General features: G+C 38.7%; 1 protein-coding gene across 1 annotated transcript in view; it reads left to right on the forward strand.

Annotated features, from left to right (window-relative positions):
• Window positions 1–23,136, forward strand: part of FMNL2 (formin like 2) — a 260,260-nt gene that overhangs the window by 207,821 nt on the left and 29,303 nt on the right. The window contains 5 exon segments of the mRNA XM_025039419.1: window positions 12,595–12,669; window positions 16,254–16,364; window positions 18,807–18,956; window positions 20,687–20,788; window positions 22,466–22,778. Of these exon segments, the coding sequence (XP_024895187.1) occupies window positions 12,595–12,669; window positions 16,254–16,364; window positions 18,807–18,956; window positions 20,687–20,788; window positions 22,466–22,778 (751 nt within the window).

Genomic DNA, 23,136 nt, shown 5'->3' on the forward strand with positions numbered 1-23,136 from the left:
GCTTCTATTTTTTTGTGTGTGTATTTACTTCTGTTGCTTGTGCTGTTTGGGAAGTAACATTATACCTCACACAGCTAAATATTTCTATTGCAAGGGGTTAGATTTTTCCTTCCAGTAACATTTCACATGACTAATTTTCTTTTTTCTAAAGATGCTCAATTATCTTTGTGTAACAGCTCTGCACAAGTAAAGTCACTGATCATTACCGCCTTTTCTTCAGAACTAAACTAATAAACAAAATCCAAATTCTTTGTTACTTCTGAGGAGTGGTTGGGCAACTATATTTTTTACCACAGAAAAAGCACTGTTATAAGATCAGAAGAATTTGACAGAAAATAAAAGGCATGATTTTTGTCCCCCAAAAGTTTCTCTCACCTTGAGAAAAATATGACTAACTTAAATAGATATTTAGTTAAGGACCAAATGTATACTACAGTTAATGTAAGAGAACGGTAATTCAAAACTTTAAGAATTGTGCTTATATTTTTATTCCCTGTTGTAGTTTAAAGTTTTAGGTGTTATTGCCAATGAATATACTTATTGAGCATGATTTCCTGTGTGAGTCAAGTTCAGATTTCATTTGAATTTTAAATTCTTCCAAAACATAAGCACATTTTTATTTATCTGGGCTCCATAGTCAGTACATAATAAGGGTTTTGTTTGGTTGGTTTCTTTTAAACCATCAAACAGTCATCTTCAGAAAGAAAACATGAGCAGAGTTCATGAATCTATTTTATTTTATTCCAGGTTGTAACATTAGCCAGTGTATTTGTTATGTCCTGTGTACGAAAAAGGCGTATACATATATAGAAATATAGTAAGGCTACCATTATTGTTTGCTGAATGTTGACAGGCTAGTATCAGAGGAAATAGGCCTACTGACACATGTTAAAATGGCAGGCTTGGGATTTTTACCCAGATCCATTTAACTTCAAGGCTCAGAGTCAACTCTATATAATGTTATCACATACCAAACACTTCCTACATATGTTCATATACACCCTCAATTTTCCACCAAAAAGTGAACCTAATTGGAATGGTTATAGATTGGGTAGATTATTGGAGTATTTGAAGTTATTAGTGAAATTCAGGACAAATTGGCTGTTTATATTAGGCCCAAAGAGAGAGGATAGTCTTGGGCAGGACTGTAAGGGAAGAAAGGCACTTGATTTGGTTGATGGAGGGAATTCTGAGAACAGAAGATGAGATTGGCACAAAAATCTGTCTTGGAGCAGGATATGTCAGAAACCTGTGCTAGTTGACAAGAAAAAAATCTGACTGGGACCCACGAGTGCAGAATAAAGGGTGACAGGAGGAAAGCCTGACTAAGCTTCTGAGAAAGTTATGGTGGAGAAATTTGAAACCTGTGATTAAAAAAAGAAAAAAGCAACTGTAAGATAGATAAAAGGAGAGAAAAGAAGAGAAACAACTAATAGTTATAAAATACTTTGCAGTTTGTGAAGTGGTTTTTATATCTATTCCATTTGATTCATTGGGAATCTGAGAAGGGCATTTTATGTAATTCTGATAAATCTTAGAGTATCAATACTCTGTAAAATACATTAGAAGAGAAAGATGCTGGAGTTTGGAAGATAGGTAATTCAGGCGTTAAATGACTGGGCCATGGACCAGTTTTGTTGATTGAATTCACAAAATTAAGGACAATTCACGGAATATGGAGATGGACATAAGAGGATAATAAGAATCTACTTATCTTATTATGTATAAACAGTATACATTTAATTAGGAAGAAAGTTTCACAACTACAATGAACAAAGATTATTTGGGAATTTTTTCAGATGGAGAAAATAAGCTTTGTTTTTATTAGATTCACTTTTTTTTTAAGCGGTGGTAAAATGCCCAACATTAGATTCTTAGTTGTGAACTGAAGACTGTGAATGAGAGAACAGACTTAATCAGAGGTGATTTGGGATTGTTTGTGTGTGTGTACACACATGAGCATGCATGAGTGTGTGTGTAAGTGTGTAATCCAAATAGAAAAGGGGATTGTAACTAAGGAGGTCAGCTCCACAGGGGCACCCGTCTAGAAGAGGAAAGAAGCCGGGCTAGAGTGGGCTAGAAGGATGCTCAGGAGAGACCAGCACACAGTGCAGAGGATAGTCAAGAGGATGAGAGGCTACCTGGTTGGTCTGGTATCTTGTGGTGCAGATTTCTGCTTTAGATGACAAGTTAGTCAAATAGTCTCTATATCCCTTCCAATTCTACAGTTTTATGTTTCTACATAAAATTTTGTCAACACATGCCCATATGTATAATATGTATTATGCATATATATATTTAAATAGTTCCATTTCAAAAAGGTTAAGTGTTTCTTTGACTCCATAAATAAAAACAAGTTACCTAGCCAATAAAATGATAGGTACAAAAATTTACACACAAGAACAAAACGTAACGCATCCAAGGCCAGTTGATAGGATAGTAATAAGTTTAAAATAAAAATAGATCACTGCGATTTTAGACTACATTGTGACTTTAGTCTCTAGTTCCTTTTTATAACCACCTTGAAATGGCTTCATCAATCTTTAAACCCAAATCTCATTTTAAAAATTTGCAGTGTGTCAAAGGAGCTTGCTGCTTCCCTAACCAGAAAGTGAGTTGGATGTGCTGAGCACGCAGTTGGTGCCTGCCACCAGTAAGGGCCTGTCTGTGAATGCATCCCTGGCTTGGGCAGGGTTTGGTAAACCGAGCTATCGAGTCATTATTTAGGCTTTTCATTTCCCGGCTCCTCTGTCATACCCCAGACACTGTTCTGTTCACCGTGGTTCAGTGGCCATTCTTTATTCCTTTTACAACAGTGGTGCATGTGGCTCTGGCCCAGCTCTTTTATTCTATGTATCCATCTTCTAAGGATATGTAATCATACTTAGTTTTCATTCACAACAATTGACTGAAATACTCAGCAGAAGAAAATGGCTCAGCAGTTCCCGATTGTGGTTCAACAGTCATAGTGTCTGTCACCCTTCATCATACAGTTGGGCTTTCTGACAGAATCTCCCCCTCAGCTCTGCGTCACTGGAGAGTGGAAAGGGCCAATCACAGTAACATGAGCTATGTAATTCTGTTCTGTTTTAGCAGTTGGGTTTTGGCCATGGAAAATGAGGGCTCTTTCTCCACCAGTAAATGTACCAGAAACACATGTGGTATCCCAGGTTTACAGGTCCACCACTAAGAACAACACTGAATTTTCCACTTAAGTATTTTCCAGGAATAGGTGTAAAACTAGGAGATAGTGTATTCTGTGTGGTAGGTGTCAAGGACATGTTTAGTCCATTAGTAAAAGATAATCATTTTTTTGTTGTTTGTGTATTTGTTCTTGGTTGTTTGGTATTATAGTGTGTCAGGCATTCCAAGACACACCCATCCATTTACTTGGATGGATTCACTGAGTCTGATTTTCCCTGAATTTTGAGGATTGCATGTCCTACAGACCATGTGAGAGAGAACCGTTTCTGTGTCTCTCTCATATTCTTGCTTGGAATCTAACATTCACTTGGCTGTGGGTAAAGAATGTCTAGCTTTGTGATAACCTTCCTATGAAGAGGTGGAGACAGCCAGAGAACAGTTAGGGACTGCTATTGTCCAGCCTGATGAAAGCAAGGGATTGTACTTGACCTTGTTAAACCTAAGAACTGAAGGCAGTGATTTTTTTTCTGCCAACCTTCTAAACCAATGGAGGGCTTCTTTTAATATAGGGAATCCTGACCTGTCTCTGATGTGACTTCATCTTTGTGGAGCGATAGCAGATGTAGTTGGTCTTTATGTGGTGTGGTTGGCTCCCCAACTATCTTGCAAGAAATTTTAATACTAGAAAACCATTTATTTTCTTTTTCAAGTTTTGAGTTTTAAGAATTCATCACTTTTGTAGAAATAGAGGTGATTCTATAATCCAGTAGTTCTCAAACTTTTTGCCTCAGGATCCCTTTTTATACTTTTAAAAATTACCGAGAACCCCAAAAGTTATTGTTTATGTGGGCTATGTATTGGTATTTAGCACATTAGAAATTACAGCAAAATTTTGACACTTATTTCATTAAAATAACATAATAAACTCATTATATGTTAACATTAACTTTTACATTAGCTGCATACTCATAGCTGCTCCTGCATTCAGTCACTTCCATTGCTTTGGTTGAAGTAGTTGAAGAAAATCCAGCCCTACACAAATATGCAGATGGAAAAGGAAGTATTTTAACAGATTTCTAGGTAATAGTGGATATTCTCTTTTTTGATACTGTACTGTACAAACACTGGACAGGTAGTAGTTTCTTAAAGATTAGTTGCAAAGTGGAACCTGAAACCATATTAATGAATTTCTTGTACTCTGTTACATTAAAGTTTATTTGCCTGTCTTGCATCTTAAATGAATCCATAATTTTGGACCAGCCTGATTTTGTACCAGCATGCAGTGGTCACTTGGAAAATATAAATTCACCGTAGACACATTTTATACTACAATATTTTTTAAAACATCACACCCATTATATTACTACCAATCTCATCGGAAAAGTCTTTAAATATTTGTAAGCTCTCACGCTCACGGTGGATACAAGTTTTATCATTTTTGCTTGAAAGCTTAATTTTACCGTTGGAAACACATATTGTCAGTTGTTTTCCTTAAAGTAAAAGCCTCACTTCATTCATTTTTAAGAAAATAACTGCCAAATCTATAAGTCTGAGTAACTGTAGTTTGTCAGTCATTCTTTCAAATAAGAATGAAAAAAATGGCTGGTTCATCTTGCAGTCACAGAAATGCTTGTCCTCATGGCAACCATATGTTAATATGCAGGCTTCCCTTTTTATCATATAGAATATTAAATAGATATGCATTCAAGTGTTGAAATTAAATAAAATTCATACTTTTTATTGCATCGTCAAGGGTATTCTTAAGTGAAACTGACCTTTTTTTTTTTTTTTTTTTTTTAAAGCTGAGAATGCATGGCTGTGATAAATATAGTGATTACTGGTATAATTCGGTTTCATTGCCTTGATTCATGCTCAGGGCCAGCAGTTTCATTCACTCACCTTTGCTTTTGCATCACCAGTACAAATTTCAATTCTCTGAAAATGGCTGGTAACATCTTAGTATTTTTATAAAAATAATTTGACCTCACAGACTTCATAAAAGGCCCTCAGGGGCCCTTGGTGTTCTAGGACTACATTATAAGAACTGCTGCTCTAATCCATTGTCTGCTGTCATCTTGGGCTGAGTGCAAGTGGGCTGGGTTAAGATCCAGAATTAGGGCAGTGCATGGGAGAAAGTACAGGAGATGTGAAGTTAGAGGAGAGAGCCCTGGACAAACTTCAGGCGTTCACTTATTTGTGGGCTGAGGTCCCTGACCTCATAAACAAAGAGTCCTTGTCTTCAAGGGCTCTGAGTTCACAGCACATCTTTGTTCATTTTAATTTGATTTGTTGTGTTTTGGGCATAAGGAGAGCATGGTTGACATCTGCCCTCTGAGCAGGTCCCAAGTTCTGTTGGTGAAAGTGCCACAGGATTTAAATAGCTCATACCGTGTTCTATTGCTATAGTCCAGTGAACATGCGATGACCACTAGAAATGTGTCATTATGTCCCCCCCTTGCCTTACTTGACCAAATTGGGTATGCTCAACAGGATGAAGTTGTGAGGAGAAAGAGAAATGAGTGAAATATAAAGGGTAGCATTAGGCCTTCTTTTGAGGGGTCTGACTGGTAAGTTGTCCCAAAGATGCCTGAAGGTCTTTGTCATTTAGTCCTCAAGTAGCTATTTAAATACCACAAAGTTGTCATTTAGTCCTCAAGTAGCTATTTAAATACCAGTCTCTCTTAAAGAATGAGAAGGTACTTTGGTTTTCCTGTAGGATAAGAAGCTTCAAAAGAATCTGTATGTGTCCTTATTGACCAAGAGATGTGAGTCTTGCATTGAAGCCAGAGAGATTCAAGTTGTACATTAGGAATATTTCTGAAAGGTATCATTTATTAGGAATTGTATTGTGGAGACTTACTCTCTAGACTTCAATGAAGGTCATCTTTTTTTAGGGGAGTGATAAAAATGCATTTCTCATTTAAGGCGTGGTGTGTCAACAAGTCATCCTTTGGGGATTTCACTAGCTCTTTGTTTCTATGTCAGGATTCTTTATCCAGTGCAGCAAAATATGTACAGAAAGTAAAACAGTCATCTGGATGCTTTGTGTGCCTGGTGCCAAACATCTGGATATTTGGAAACATCTGGAAAGTGACTGATATTTTCAGAAGGTTGTTTAGTATTATGTGGATGAAACCTCAGGCTCATCATCAGATGTCCATCAGTCCAAGACTGGTATAAATATTTTATTAATTTACGAGAAAGGAGGGTTGAATTGTAGATTGTAGACTACATTCAGCTGTATACCTTTCATTAGTGTTTCTTTTAGTGGAGTGAATTAAGGGCATTTAGTTTCAGAATGCTTCAGTTTGATGAACATTTTCGTCTTTAAATCCTGATGAGACATGAGAGCCAGCAACAGGTTGGAGTGATCTGATTCTGTCACGGCAGCCATTTGGTGTCAGTGCATGAAATGTCTGGTCACCTCAGGGGAAAAAGATAATAGACCCCCAGCAACTGCCGAACACCTCAGAAAAGAGGTTTTTGGCAGGGTATCATGGCATCAGTAACCCTCAGTGTGCTGGTACTCTAAATAGAAGGTAAAAGATGCTTTCAACCCAGGACTAACTATGAAATAACTGTTTATTTCATGTGGCCCTGAAAAGAAAACGGAACTTTTGTTCCTGGGCAGCCCCCAAGAAGGGTAGTCTAATCAGTCATAATAGACTGTGCCTCTAAAACTGTGCCTTCCTGCAGGGAGCCCTGTGGATCACAGGGGCCTTTTGTGAGAAGAGAAAAAGAAAGTATTGAGGCAGGCGCCAGGCAACAGGGCAAGAAGGAAACACTTAAGCAAGGGGCCTTTAATTTTTATATAACTAACCCAGAAACGTTACTTTATAGCCACCTCATGAGAGTCAGGCTGCAATCTGGTTGCAGACTTTGTGTGGTGTCCTGGGAGCTATTGCTGGGGGAAGCCAAAGACAGTCACTGACCTTGAAGGCAGACAGAGAAGTGGCTGAAGGCCGGCCATCTATTGTTCGTGTCAACATCTGGCTAGCCAGATAATGCTCTTTATTACAGGGCTTTTGTAAAACCATCTTTTCTCTGCCCTTTGCCTTTAGAGAAATCATCCCCGAACCTCTGCCACTCTTAGCAATGCTTTAAACTGCCACCCCTTTTGTATCTAGGGCCCCAGATTTATTTAAATGTTTTGGGACGCTGTTCAGAGATATCTTTCACAGATGTTAGAGAACAGGGTTGAGTTGGTTTTTTGGCAGAAGCTGTGCTTTTGCTTCAGTCCTTCTTGAAGTAAAAATGTATCTTGTCCCGGGTGTGGCCCATTTTATGTGGGCAGGGCCGGATTTATCCACATCACCAGCACCAGTGAGCTGGATGCTGTGAGTCTGTGCTTTGGCTCTTAGGTTTGGTACTCTGGGCCTGTGAAGCCGGGTGCACTCTAAATTTGGTTTGTATAGAGCTTCCAGGCTGGTCAGTTTGGGAATATCATGTTATATTGCCGGGCCTAGATTAGAATTTGAAAGCTTCAAGATAGCAAGGGAGAGGATTTTTTCAAACTTTTATGGAAACCTTCAATGAAACGTTTCTTTTTCTATTAAAAAAAAAAAAAAATCTTACCAGGAAACTCATAATTAAGAAGAGCTGGATAAATGAGGATGGAAGTCCCAAGAACCTTTCTTATTGGTGCTTTTCCTTTCCTGGCCAAGCCCCCATCCTTGGAGCTTCCAAAGCATTCTTCAGTTACCATTATGGTTTCCTAGAACAGGGCATGAAAACCAAGGCTGTAATCTGAGATCTTAGATTAATGGATGTGAAAAACGAAGTCCAGGGAGGTTCCCTGAGTTGTCCACGGTCACTGTGGGGCATTGGCAGAACCAGGACTTGCAACCAGGTTTTGTGGGGCCCTGTTTAATACTCCAGATAGTCCCATTTCTGCCCTAACACCGCTCACCCTCGTAAGTGACAGAGCAGAGGGCCGGATGTATTAGGAACCCACAGGGATGGGCAGATGGGTGGCTGTGTTAGCAGACCGAAGTCTGTGCTCCCAGATCCCAGCCTGAGCTTTTTCACTTAACAAAGAATTAATCAGGGTCAGTGAACGTATTCACATGAGAGTGATCTATAAATGATTTTAAAATGAAGATGCCTCTTAAATTGACAGTAGGAAACATGTTTATGGCAGAATACCTGCTTTTCTGGAGCCTATACTTTCATTTTTCTGCTAGTTTACTTAATTTCTGGTAGCCCTGGCTGCTGGGGTAGAAGTCTCATTCCTGATGGAGTGGCCCAGGGGACAAAAGTGCTCCCCTCCAGTCTGCTGTGCTCAGCCTTTTCTGTGGTGGTCTTTCTTAAATTCATTCTCTACTCCACCTACTCTAGTGAGTACTTGGTATAGAAAATCAATGTCAAAGCTAGTGGGGGAATGAGAAATACCAGTGAACATAAAAGTCAAGAAATGACAGATTTCAGTTGCCAGAGTACAGTGTTTTTTGTTTTGTTTTGTTTTTTACCTGAAAGTTTTTTGATTATATAGTCTGGCCTTTGTTGGCAGGTGGAAGTTATATGCAGCAAGCTATAATGTACAATAATATATACATGCAAATATGCTCCTGGCTCGTATATCAGTTTTGATGAGGGCCTTGAGAGCATCCACACAAAGGCCAATGTGTGTATTCTGAAATTAATTGCGAATCAGTGGTTTTATTCCTTTCATCCTCACCAATTTTCTAAAACAAGGCCAGTTTCAAAGGAGAGAAGCAGAATGTTCAGCCACAGTGGTCCTAGTTGAACGAAGTCTGAGGGGGTGGTCCAGATGTGAGCTCTGTGAGCTAAGACAACTTTCTTTTGATGTGGGACATGACTTTTATTACCAACCTTCCCCAAACATATCTTCCCATTTCCTGTGGGATTGTAGTATATACTTGTTTAATGATTGCTAAAGCAGTATAGAAACAAATGTGAATCTGGTGTGCATGCTTCCTTTCCTTCAACAGGAATGAAGGGGGTCTCTGGAATCCATGCTCTTCCTGTGGAACAATGTCAGAAATACCACCCTGAATTCGTTAGTCGGGACTGACAGCAGAGCAGTCTGTCTAAACCTTTACAGGGAAGGGCTTGGTGGGTCTGATAGGAAGGGCCCTTCTAGTTCTTACAGTGCATGAAGAGAGTAGTCAGTCAGACCATTCTCTCAGAGTTTTCCAAATCTGGCATCTATGTTGGAGAAATGTTGTTTTGTGCCTTTGGATTCTTTTCATCAAGTTTATAGCAGCTTAAATTAGAAGATGTTTAAGTCTTATTTTTGAAGATAAAAGATATTTCTCTATTTTATATCACATGTTCTCAGCATGGAATTGTCTGTTGACAGAATGAGCAATTTCTAAAGAAATGTGTATATTCAAAGCTTTTCATAATGTCTATTTCACTCCTGCCTACTGGACTAGTACAATGATTTTGGTGATCTTTACCCAGCATGAAATTAATCTAATATTGCTTGTTCTAGATTTGATACCATCTCTTTTTATTCACAGACTATGAGTAGTTTTAGTTGCTGCCCACATGTGCTTTCCTCAGCCATATAAAATCCATTTTCTCTGGTGCCCTGGACACAATCCCAGATTATTTGGGAGTTACCTTATTATTCATTGCAGCTGTGCAGGGTCAGTGGGCCAATCCCTATTGTGTTCCTAAGATACCCAGTTATAGTAACTGTGTTTCTTTATTTGTATTGTTATATTGGAGGTTGAATGAATCAGACAGTTAATGATCTAGCCGTCTGGTTTATAATTGGTAGCCAAAAAGGCTGCACATTTAATCAGCTAGTCTTATATTGTATAAGCCACTGTTCCCCAAATACCGTTCCAGTGACTGTGAGTAATTTTTAAAAGCACAGATTCCTAGTTCTATCTGTGGAGATTCTCATTCCATATGTTTTGATTTAGAGCCCAGGAATCTGCAGTTTTTAGAAGTTCATGCAAGATCCTGTGGCACGGACATCAACCGTATGCATGATGTAATGAATGTGGTTTTTAATAATTTTTTTTTTTTTATCTCTGTCGGCATCTCAGGTAATTCTGGGATGCTTTAAACTATTGTTTTAAATGGAATATCTTTATCTGAACGTTCTGGGCCGTGTGGGAGAGGAACATGAGGCTGTCAGTTGGGGACCTCATTTTAGCCTCTGTACTACAGACCTTCATCAAGTTGAAGACATTTAATGTATCGGGTGTCAGTCTTATTCAGAAATCGAGAGCACCAGATTACCTTAAGGTACTTTCCAGATTTCTGACATTCTTAAATTTAAATTAAATTCTTAAATTTTAAATTTAAAAGGCTTTGCCTTTCAATTAGAAAGAATTGTATTCGTCAGTACTGTTCATTGATGGCCATTGCCTCGTCTGGTTCTATGGGTGCCTAGCTACTCAAACAAGACATTAAACAGTCTGTTTTTCAAGAGATCTGGCAGCTGTTCCCAGATCCAAGATTGCTTCTCTTCCTTTCTCTTGCTACTACCAACCTCCTAAAACAGATCGAAGTAAACCATTTCCTAAGGAACAAGTTCTTATGTTGAGGTTTCTCTTAAAGAAAATTTATGTTGTAATTCTGACCTTTTCTGTACCAAGCCTTGGCAGTTGTCACCCACTGGGCCCTTGTTTTTAGGCGAGGGACACTTGTGGCTTTGAGCACAAGATGTGACTGCTATCATAGTCTAGGGAGCCGATTTTGCACTGCCTTACCTGCTTTAACAAACCTTTTGTTTTCAGGAACTTACTACATATTCTCTAGAAGGTCTAGGGGCAGAACACAGTATCCCTTTAAATCTCTGGTTTTCAACCTTTGCAGAGCATCAGACAATCTGTAGTGCTTTTAAAACTGTACATGCTCACATCGCCCCATCCTGCCCAGGCCTGCTGGATCAGGCTCTCTAGGGTGGGATTGGACACATGTGTTTTTAAAAGCTTTACTTCAAACTCTCCCTTCTGGAGCCTCCTCCCTTTCCTCTAGGCTGAGCACATGTACTGTTCCTCTGTCTTCTGTAATTTTTTGTTAAGGCAAGTATAAATAAATGGAGAGTTATCTTCAGAATATAGTAAACCGTCTGAATCTGTTGTAAAAATTTAAGTTGCTTTAAGTCTAGCAGGCCCTCTGAGGTTGAAGTCTGTTCCCCTTAACATTCTCAGTTTAGGCACAAGAACCACCACTCCTGGTGCCGTCTCCGTTGTCTGACGGTTGTTTCACTCTAAAACATGGAGGAGAGTAGTAAGTCCCACCATTATTAAGTGTATTTCGACATAATTACTTGCTTATTCTCTATTCAGTGCAGTTCAACAAATATTATCAAGAACTTACAGTGTGCTAAGCATTGTTCTGGATGCTGGAGATAGAGTAGTGAACAAAACAAAAAATTCCTGCCCTCAGACTTTCTTTACACACACACACACACATGGAATTTAATACAGTAGAATTGACTGGCTGCATTATAGCATCATGAAAAATCATTTATGGAGAGTTCTTTAGGATTGGCCCCAATATCCCTAAGATCACAAATGGAATCAGAAAATTTAATTAAGCATGTGAAACCTGAATTAAATTTGCAAGATGTTAAGACCAGAGACCACTTCTTACTATTACAACGTGTAGCTCGTAGATGTTTAGGTGAATATTTACTGAAGGTGGAACGAATAAACCACTGGGTATGGGATTTTGCTTCAAAAGAGGTAGCCAAGGACACTGATAGAATTAAAGTTTATCCTTTGGTTTTGGGAATAAGTCTCCAGAGAGTCGTCATTTGGTACAAACCTTTCTTTGACTTTGCGTTTTTAACTCAGTGTATTTAGTATCATGTATATGTAGGTACCTTGGGGCCCTGACATTCACAATATTTTATGTTTTATTTCACCTGTTCAGTGAACACATTAATTGGAGCCTCTGGAGTACTACTTCAGAAATTACTGCAAATGTCTGTACTCACCTTCATTGCGAATATAGCTTCGTAAAATTTCTGTGTTGTAGCTTATACACTAAAATGAGTTGATTCGGTTAGACATGATATGAACATTTTGAATCTACCTTTTAAGGAATTTAAATACAAAAATTATTAAGATCTTTTAGCAAGTCAGTTTTAAAGTACTTTTTTGGTAAAAAGGAAAATTGTGGGTTTTTTGTTTGTTTGTTCATTTACCATAAGCAACACTCTGGGATTCTGAATACAGGCTAAAAATCTTGGTGGGACATGCAAAGATAACCAGGGAAAGAAGAACACATTTGATATAGATTTCAAAATATCAAGAGAGCATGCAAGAGAGACCAGAATCAGCTTTGGTCCTGGCTCATGTTGCTATTTGTGAGTTAACTAGCTTAGAAGAAAAGTAAACATTGTGCAAGACGGGGAAGAAAAGGATATTCTGGAAATAATTTTTAATGCTAAAATGTCTGCATCTAATTTTGGAATACTTGTTTGGAATTTCACGTGCATGATGAAAATGTGTGTTTCAGGTTTGTGGAGAAAAACAGCGCTTTGAGAAGTTGATGGAACATTTCAGGAATGAAGACAATAACATAGATTTTATGGTGAGCTATTTTAGTACTGCATTCAATAAAACGAACTCAGTCAGCACCTTTTTTCTAAAGCCATTTATGTTTTTATGTATTAGACATACATATGTGTGGATATGTTACAAAGGACAGGAAATTGAGTATAATATGCTATTACTCCAATCTAGACTGTCCCTTGTAATCTGTATTTTTCTTTTATGGCCAGTCGTATTCCTTAAACATACGCTATGGTACTGCCCAAAAGTACAGATTATTTATAACAAACAGAGGGTGAAGCCATGCATTCGGGAAAAGGAAGTTAACGCCTGGTGCTAAACGCCTGCAGTTGCCACCTTGAGCTGTCAGTCGTCCTGCATAATAATCCTTAAGGCAGAAACCAAGGATCTTGAACATTTTGCCTTTCGCACACCCTAGCCAGCGGCCTTTTCCAGACAGCATTCTCAAATATTAAAGTGCTTTGGCTTGTAGAATTGACTGTATGTACCCCCCAAATTAATATATAGCAGTGATTTTTCCCCCCTCTTGATCTCTTTCCTGCTCTAGTAATTCTGTGAGGAAATAATCATACTGCAGATCCCCTTAGCAGAATAGATCACATGCAGTGATAAGGGGTCTAGCAGCAGGGCTGTCATTTTCGGGTACAAACTGCAAAAGGAATTTGCACACTTCTGAATTCATATACCTAAATCTTAATCCTGGACTGAAGATGGAATCTACTATACAGAATTTCCTGAGACAGATTAATCTTGATTGTACCCAGATCTGCAGGCTTTCTTTGACCCATTCCCATTGACATAGGAAGCTTCTGAACCCAGGACACTCTTCCCTGGAATTAATCTCCTAGATCACTTCTAGCCTGGAACAGATATCTCAGTCAGTTCTTACAAACTGAGTCTTCTAAAACCTTTGCTTGGGTTGTCAGGCAAAGTTTTCATTCGAATTGCTTCAGTGACAGTAAAATAAGAAATAGAACTTTCCAGATTTCTAACCCTTTTATGTAAAATTTTTTTTTCTGAGTCCTCAAATTTGATGTGCATCCCTTCCAAAATCAATGAGAAAGATGAAATCTTTTCTAGAGAAGATTTTCTGTTCCATAAAATGTATGTTTGTATGCTTTTTAAAAAGATAAAAAAAAAATAAATGTGAAACGTACCTTTATGTTGGCTTTTTAATTCTTGTTTTGAAGATATTTTGGAGTGTTCAGGGCTGTTTGCACTTGTGATAAAAGGTAAAGACGTCGTGTCCTGGCTCACCAGTTTCTTTCCTCTGCCTTCAAAGGAACGTATTTCTTTTTTTAAGCCAGGGTTGCAAACTAGAGGCTCACAGGCTGAAGCCAGCCTGCAGGCCTGTAAGTCTGACAGTGATGTCCTTCCATAAAAGAATTTGGAAATTGCACATAAAAATACAGATTTCTGATTTTCTTAAGCTAAAAATTTCTCATAACACCGGGCCCCTGATTTTGCAGAATATCAGCTGTTGGAACCCAGTATCCCCTATTTCTTTAGTTCATCACAGTCCACACCATTTCCTGTTGTTACACATAGCCCACCTTATTCATTTATCATACCTACTGGATCTCTCTTCCATTTGAATTTCTGCTGAAATTATAATTATGTTAAGCCCTTTAAAACACCTGCACTGTGTACACATGAGAGCGTATTTCATGTCAGTTCATTTATTCGTATGCACATGCATGGAGGAACCTTAATTAGAGGTTGCTAGTACATGGGTACTATTTGCTCGATTCATGTGTCACCTAGCAAGTAGTTGCCTCTTAGGCAAATCATAAAACTCAACATATCATTTAGACCTGCTTTCAGAAGAGAAATGGAAAGATGCCAGAGTCCAATCATATTTTTCCTCCAGAAAATGAGGCTTTTTATAAACTATCTTGAGAATACAATTAAGGTACATAATCTGCCAAACAATATATTCCTTGTAAAATATAGCATAAAGTCTTCTAATGTAGCACAAGACCTTGTTTTTTATTTTTTGTTTTTTGTTTTTTTTTTGTGGACCAAAGGAAAAAAAACTGACAAATCTTTTTTAGCTCACTTAACCATAGCACCTGAAGTAACTTTTCAGTAAATTGCAAGAGTCCCTTGTAACCCCGAGAGTTTATGCATCTTCCAAGGAAGGGTATGCTATGTATAACAAATACTCAAGGAAGAATCTAACTTGATTACAAACAATTTTAAAAAGATGAAGGAAATCGGTTTTAAGGGAGTGAGGAAGAGTGGTATGGTTTTCAGAGTAAATGTGAAACCTGGGTCCTACCATCATTTTCCCTCCGTGCAGGAGGCTCTGTTTAACCATTTGGGGAAAGCATCAGTGAGATGTTTTTACTATAAATATACTGTCACTGTTCAAAGCAAAACAAATCTATTGAACTCTATACTGTTTTTACCATACGAGGGGCAGGTTTTCTCAGTGGCCAGTCTCAGGGCCACTGATATAGTTGCACTACTGGGTAGAAAGCAGTAAATCTGAGGCTTCTATGGAATGGAAACTGGTTGATTGTTTAAAATGGAAAGATGGATCAGAGATCCTGTTAAGATTCTGTTGGTGTGGTGGGGCCCACAGTAAGATTTTAGAAGTGATTATATCTTCTGGGGTGATTATAGGAAATTTGAATTTTTTCTTTGTCATTATTTTCAATACTATATCTGTAATAACTTACATAGTTTGTGTTGTATACTTATATAAGACTTAAAAAAATAGCTTTACTGAGATATAGTCAACATACTATCCAATTTACTCATCTGAAGTGTACAAGTCAACATATTTTTAGTAGATTTGCAGGGTTGTGCAGTCATCACTGCAACCTAATTTAGAAAATTTTGTCACCCCCAGAAGAATCCCTGTACCCATTAGCAGTCATCTCATCTTTCTCACCCCTAGTTCTAGGCGACTACTAACTCGCTTTCTGTCTCTGTAGGTTTGCCTGTTCTGGATATTTCATATGAATGGAATCATATGTAGTCCTTTGTGACCAACTTTTTCACTTACCATAATGTTTCAGGTTCATCCATGTTGCAGCACATAGCAGCACTTCATTCCCTTTGATGGTCACATAATAGTACATTACATGGATAATCACATTGTTTAATCTATCAATTGGACACTTTTTTTTCCCTCTTTTTCATTATTATGAATAATGGTAATATGAACATTTATGTACAAGTTTTTATATGGACTATATTTTCATTTCTCTTGGGTAAATACCTAGGAATGAGATTGCTGGGCCATCTCATTGGTAACTCTGTATTTAACATTTTGGGGAACTGTCAAACTTTTCAAAGTGGCTGTATTATTTTATATTCCCACCAGCAATGGATGAGGGTTTCAGTTTATTCACATCCTTGTCAACATTGTTATTATCTTTCTTTTTGATATTAGCCATCCTAGTGGATGTGAAGTGGTATCTAATTATACCTATATAACTTTTGAATTAAAAAAAATAGTTTTAAAGACTCAGTGAAATGAAGGAAAAGGAAATTGGTAGGTGAGCTTAGATTTATGCAATTGAAAGCATATGTTATCATTAAACTGAGAAAACAAGTTTGGAGCCCATTTAACCTGTTGCAATTTCATTTCAGGTGGCCTCTATGCAATTTATTAATATTGTAGTCCATTCAGTAGAAGACATGAATTTCCGAGTTCACCTCCAGTATGAATTTACCAAGTTAGGCCTGGATGAATACTTGGACGTAAGTATAGCTGAAAGCTTTGGCTTTAATATAAGACTTGATTTATTGCCTACCTTCCAAAACACACTTACACAGTGACTAAAGAACTCTTAAAGCTCTATGCAGTCAGCTTACTGTAGTGTTAGTTCAAAGGAACCAATCTGAGTGATGCAGTCTGCCAGAGAAACTGGATTCTTGCAGACCTCCTGGGACCATAGGCTGTCTTCTGCCAGCAGTCTTTTAGTACCAGAGTTGAATGACCTCTTATAGCCTCGCTGCAGCTTCCCTCTGCCTTTGAGCTCTGTGTGGGTCAAATCTCATTGCACTCTTCCTTTGGGTTGTTGGGCAATTCACATTCTTGCTTTCTCTGGGGACTCTGTACGGGCAGGGAGAGTCAAATCAAGACTGCTGTAGAGTAATGAATAATTGCTTAGAGCATAAAAAATATAATGGAAAATGGAAAGTAGAGACTTCCTTGTGTAGTTTTTACATTCTGCTTAAAATGTTTGTGGCTTTAGAAGTTCTACTTTTAGTTCTTGGGAGAAGGGAATCAAAAGTTCCTCTCTCTCTTGATCCCTTGCAGAAGTGCTCAGCGACTTCCCTGAAGATCTTCAGCTTAGAAACAGAAAGCCGATGTGAAAATCGTAAATGGACTAGAGTAGCTCTGTAGTCCTGTGTGCACAGGACATACCCCTGTCCTTTGACTCTTAGGCAGTTTTGTTTTCCATTCTCAATAAGAATGGTCCACTTGAACTTGGAAGACCACTAGCAATAGGGCAAGAATCGTTGACCTCAATTTCAAGGCTATTTCCAGGTATGAAAAAGACAGAAGTACTTACTTTTGGACATCTACAGAAATTCAGCTGCCCATCTTCATTAGGGGGAATGCTGAGAAATTACACAGACTACACCCTCAGTTTATTGCAAGGTGGAATTACAGAATTGGATACTCTAGAGCTCATGGCCTTGCTTATCGGACCAATGGGGCTGCTCTTGGATGGACTGGCCTAATGTTGTCTAAAGACTGTACTCAGGGAAAGGCATGATAGATTTCCATTAAAGAGTCGTTTCAGTTGTTTCCCTGTTTAAAGGCCCACTTATTCTGACAGAACATTGTACTGAAAGGGATTTTTTCTTCTTTGAGATCGAGATTTGTCTGTCTTCTTTCCCCACATGCTCTGAGAGTAGCAGAATTTGAACAAAAATTCTGTGTATAGCTCCCTAGTGGTGGTCTGGGTTGTTTTGTGATCGCCGTGCAGAGCATACTTCAGGCCCAGGATACAATGGCAGGTAGTAACATATCAGCACCTGTTATTTGTTGTGAATCTTGTGGAGAATCCCACTAAGCTTCTCCGTTTTCTTTTCCAGACTTTGCCCTTATTCAGAAATCTTTTTCAGTTCTGATTCCTTAACTCAGAATGAACATACTCTCTCTTCAGAACAAGCTTAGTTGTGGAATGCCAGATTAGATCTAGGATAAAATCCGTTTCCCTGAGAATCTATGTAGAACAGAATTCTTTTTAAAAATTTAAGATTTTTTCCAAAATTCTGTATTTCTTTAACTTTCTGGTCTGTTGCTTCTGGACCCTAATAGATAGAGTGGTTAGAAGAGTAATATTATAAGCATAGAACTTTTGATGCTTTCGTAGTTTACAAAAGCCCAGCCTTGTAAGGAGCCATTAATTTGTTCGGTGACTGTTTATCCATGTGCCATATATAATTCTAGCCACTCATCTGCTCCCCAGGGAAAGTCATGACTTATGTTACTTGTAAGGAAGACTCACTGATTTATTTGACCTCTAATTTCACCTTAGAATTAGTTGACTTCCTCTGAAATGCCTGGCCCTGGAATGCGGAAAACGGGGAAAGTTTTCTGATCTGTACTTTGGGGCACCCTGAGCTCCTCGTGTTGGGGCGCAGTGTCTTAGGGAAGTAATCATGGAGGTTGGATTCTAGCAATTTGTGCTCAGATAAGCCCCACAGCTAGTATGCTCTCACAGTATGCTACCCCACCTCACACCTAACGCTCACCTCCAGCTAGAACCACTATCACTGCCCAGGCCTGAGGCTACTATGAGTCTCCTCTCCTCCACAGCTACTCCTCACATTTTATGTTACCTGTGACTGTCATTCCCTCTCGAAGCTGCTTTTAGTTTTTCTATTTTCCTGATTTCACCTATATCAAAATGTTTTAGATTGGAATATATACACATGGGGAATATATCCACAAGAAGGTTAAGGAAGAAATGTGTATATATTGAGAGAGGATATTAAGAAAGTAATCTAATAGTACCCTCTTAGATAGTTATTCCATAATTCTCTGAAGGAGGATGATATCTCATACTCTTTTTTGGAATAGACTAGACTGTTTGGAACAAACAAAAACATGTAGGCTGTTGGGTAATTATGTTCTGTTTTCACTGACATACTAACACTATCTTGTCTTGCATTTGGATTTTTTAGAAGCTGAAGCACACTGAGAGTGACAAGCTGCAGGTACAGATTCAGGCTTACCTGGACAATGTCTTTGATGTGGGAGCTCTGCTGGAGGATGCTGAAACCAAGAATGCAGCCTTGGAGAGGGTGGAAGAACTGGAAGAAAACATCTCTCATGTAACTACATCTTCAGAAAAGGAAAAATTGCTTATGTTTTAGCTGAGTGCAAAGCAGAATAAATGTTAGCTTTTGTTACAGTAAATGGAAGGATTTGGAGTATAGACTTGAGTTGCAACTTGGGCTAGAGCTGTCAGAAGCCATCTGGGTTCTTTCAAAGAAGGCAGGTATGTAACTTCAAACTAAGTGGAATCTGTGCCTTGTCTTGGCTCATGTGCTCAGTTTCTGCTGAGTCCAGATTTCCTGGCCACCTTAATTATAGGCACAGGAGAGTTAGAATGATTGGCATTGCCTAGAGGGAGGAGCAACTCAAATATGTGAATTTGGCCCAAGGTGAAGTGTGTCTTCTGAATAGGAATTCTACCAAATGTGTCCACACAGGCCCGTGGACAGCAGAGTCTAGTGGCTTCATGATGCGTGTCTTCACATTCCTGCCTTAGAGTTACTCAAGTTCTAAATAGATTCATTTCAACAGTAAGCATGTTCAAGGAAATCAGCTTTCGCATATGTCCCTCTTTCAAGCAAAGTGTCCTCTAGTATAATGTCAGCTCTGTATCAGGGTAGGGGCTCGTTTTTATTTGAGAGATTTTTCTTGCCACAGACCCAGGTGAATTTGGGTCTACAGGCCTTTAGAGGCTATTTGTTCATCTATTCAAGTAATATTGGAGTATTGCGAGAAAGAACAGAAAAATGGTGCTTCTTAAAAACCCAAGCATTCTGAGGACCATATTATATTCTTTTGATCAATTCCAGTTGACAATGCCCTAGATTGTGAAATGAATCATCTCCTTTTGAAGGGATATTATTTTCCCTGTGAACATTTGCCTCCACCTTTTCTTAGTTATGAGCATTACATGTGTTTAATGTCCTTCACCTTTCCCATCACTCTGCTGTGAGCATCTTCATAGCTGTCGTTAAGCCAAGTTGCCAAACCCTTCCCTTTGGAAGTGCTGCAGTGAAGGCTGCACCAGTTGACAACTGCTTAAGAGCATTTACAGGCTGAGAGTTTCTTCCCTTGATAGATTTGTATTATTCTGAACATGATCAGTGTAAATCTCTATTCTTCTTCCTCACCCTGTCTCCCTGATATTCTTTACTTGTGATCATTTTGGGTGGAATATAAGAAATCAGAAGCTACTCAATTCTAGAGCCTTATGCAGACAGTAACTGTTTAATGCATAGCTCACCCTGTCTTTCTCTTGAAGCCTCAGCCGGCATCGCATGACCAGACTTACATAACCCACTTTTGTAGCACACCACCTGTTTGTTTGAACTGCCCTTTCAAAAAGACTTTTATCATTTAGGTAGTTTGGGTCAAAACAAGCAGTAGTGTTTTTCAACTGGTTACCTATAATAACAACAGAGTCAGGTTTTCTGGATCAACAGTTTTCAAAAGCTTTTGCCTAGTGGCCTTTCTTAGGGAGAGAAAGGTGGACTTCCCCCTCCCTCACCTACCGATCTCTAGCCCTAGCAGAGGTGGAGAGAGCCACTGCATATGTCGAAACACTGAGGAGCTGATGTGTGGGTTTCATTAAGGGTCATGCATAAATTAATTTCTGTTAGAAACAAACACATATTCAGAACCATATTATAAATATTAACATTTCCAGAAAACAACTCGTGGACTCTGATGGGCCCATAATGGTCTTTGAGCTATACTTTCTGAGAACCAGGGACCTGATCAGAACGATCCTGTGTTGTGACCCAAATTCCCTTTCAAAACTTTATAGTTGTCTGAAAAACTGCAAGACACGGAGAATGAAGCCATGTCCAAGATCGTGGAACTGGAAAAGCAGCTCATGCAGAGGAACAAGGAGCTGGATGTTGTTCGAGTAAGTGTGGTGGTGACAGCCGGCCCAGATGGGCATTGTGGGGAGTGTGCTCCAGCTTTAGGCTAATAGAGCATGGAATAATGCATTCATGTCATCGGAATGCATTGATGCAGTGTATTTATTGGAGCTTTTTCAGAGGTGATACTCAAAAATACACATAGTTATGGTCTGTATACACATATGTGTGCAATCAAATGCCAGGAGTTCAGTACTTCTTATCACAAGTTTTGGGAGCAACAATATTTTCCCATCTGGATGAGTCTGAGTTGATTCTGTGGATCACTCGTTTGGTTTGAAATAAAAAACACAGCATGGATTTAATTCATGCCACTTATTTTTATTAGAACTTGAATTTCTTTGTTATTTTGATTTGCTTCTACTTGAAACCAGATTTGGTGGTTGCCATGGAAATGGTGAAATCACAATACGGGCGAGACCTAATGGCATTGACCAAAAAAAAAAAATAAAAATAAAAATAAAAGCAAAGCAAAACCGATCCATTTTATTATCAGATAATCGCAGCTATTTTATTTGGCGTTAGCATTGTTTTACCTTATGTGTCAGGTATTTATGGAGTGCCATCCGTGTGCTTAGAATCGTACAAAACATCAAACCACTAAAATGCCTGGAGGGTTTTCGGGCAAATGGCTTGCCTTTACACCACTGTTAATGAAAAGGCACATTTTATGTGATGGTTATCATGTCTGTGTGTGTTGCTTGATATTCTGACATGTCCTACAGTTAACTCTAGGAAATTTATTTTCTGGCATGCTGTCGAGACACAATTGTAGCATATGGACTCAATTCAAGTTCAGACTCTTAGATTATTAATAATAGACAGGGTGTGAAGAATGTTTCCCTGCCTGCTGGAGGTTTGTGGTGAGAGATCACGTGTAGAAGGTCCGGCAAGTAAGTTCCATAAAATCCTTTCACTTGGAACCTCCGTGGGCCCCTTTTAAAAGGAACTGGGACAGCCTTTGAATTAAAAATTGTAACTTCTTTGTTTTTTTGCTAAAAATGTAGACAGAAATAAGTAATTAGTGGAGGGAAGCACTGGCCCGTTTTGTTAACTCCATTACCAAAAGGGAAATGTTACAACAGTTGCCGTCCTGAGCTTGGTCAAGAGGCATTGTGAAGGCCAGAGAAGTCCACTGAGGCACAGTCAGCTCCTGGTTACTCATGAGGAGATCATTATGTGCTTTGCAGATTTTTAATCCCAGTCTGACTTCTATCCAAATCTGAGTTAAGGCCTTTTCGTCTGCTGTTAGCTAATATTGTATGTAGCGTTACAAATGAATTTTAAAATAAGTGAAAGGAAAACGTGTAGCACTACCAGAATACTCTGAAGATATTCCACAGTCAGCTATAAAATTATTTTGGGATCATCTCTGCCCTGTTCCTCTCCACCTGCAAGGAAAATTGAGTTAACTACATTTATTAACGGAAAGAACATTAACAATAACAACTGCTAACTTATATCACGTGCATTACCAGTGAACAAATGATAATGAATGGGACTTTATAGGTTCTGGCTGAGTTCCACAGAATTCCTGTATATGAATATTCTTTTTCTTTACTTTGTTGTTGTTGTTTTCTTTGTGCTCGAATTGCCAATTTGAAGGTAAGAGGTATGAATGTCATGTGAAGACAGACTCTTGACCGTGGATTTTTTTGCAGGAAATCTACAAAGATGCGAATACCCAGGTTCACACATTAAGGAAAATGGTCAAAGAAAAAGAAGAAGCCATTCAAAGACAGTCTACCCTGGAAAAAAAGATTCATGAGCTGGAGAAACAAGGGACCATTAAAATTCAGAAGAAAGGGGATGGGGACATCGCCATACTTCCAGTCGTGGCTTCTGGCACATTGTCCATAGGGTCAGAAGTGGCAGTGGGTAACTTTGTGGGACCAGTGACGGGGGCTGCCTCCTCAGGACCCTTGCCCCCGCCTCCCCCACCGCTACCTCCATTGTCAGACGCACCTGGAGCAGGTAAGACGCCTTGGAGGGAGAACTGAGGTAGTATGGGGAGATTTGTGTTCCTTTTTTTTTTTTACCCACTGTTCATGTATGTCCTTTGTCTGCTTTTGTTGGCATGTTCTTTTACTTATTGATTCTAAGAATATTTTACATTTTGAGATTAATGTTGTAAATCTTTATTTCACGTATGTTGAGTATACTCTCCATTTGTCAATGAGGAAATTTTATAGTCTATGAAAAAATCCTTTGTCCTTTTCACTGTTTTGTTTTCAGATACTTTGTGTGCACATGATGTATTACAGGAAAAACCATTCCCTATTTTCAGAGTCAATGTTTCTTTTCTTTTGCTAGTGCAAAATGGTCCAGTAAC

The sequence above is a fragment of the Pteropus alecto genome, unplaced genomic scaffold, assembly GCF_000325575.1.
Source record: "Pteropus alecto unplaced genomic scaffold, ASM32557v1 scaffold3, whole genome shotgun sequence".
Lineage (NCBI taxonomy): Eukaryota > Metazoa > Chordata > Mammalia > Chiroptera > Pteropodidae > Pteropus > Pteropus alecto.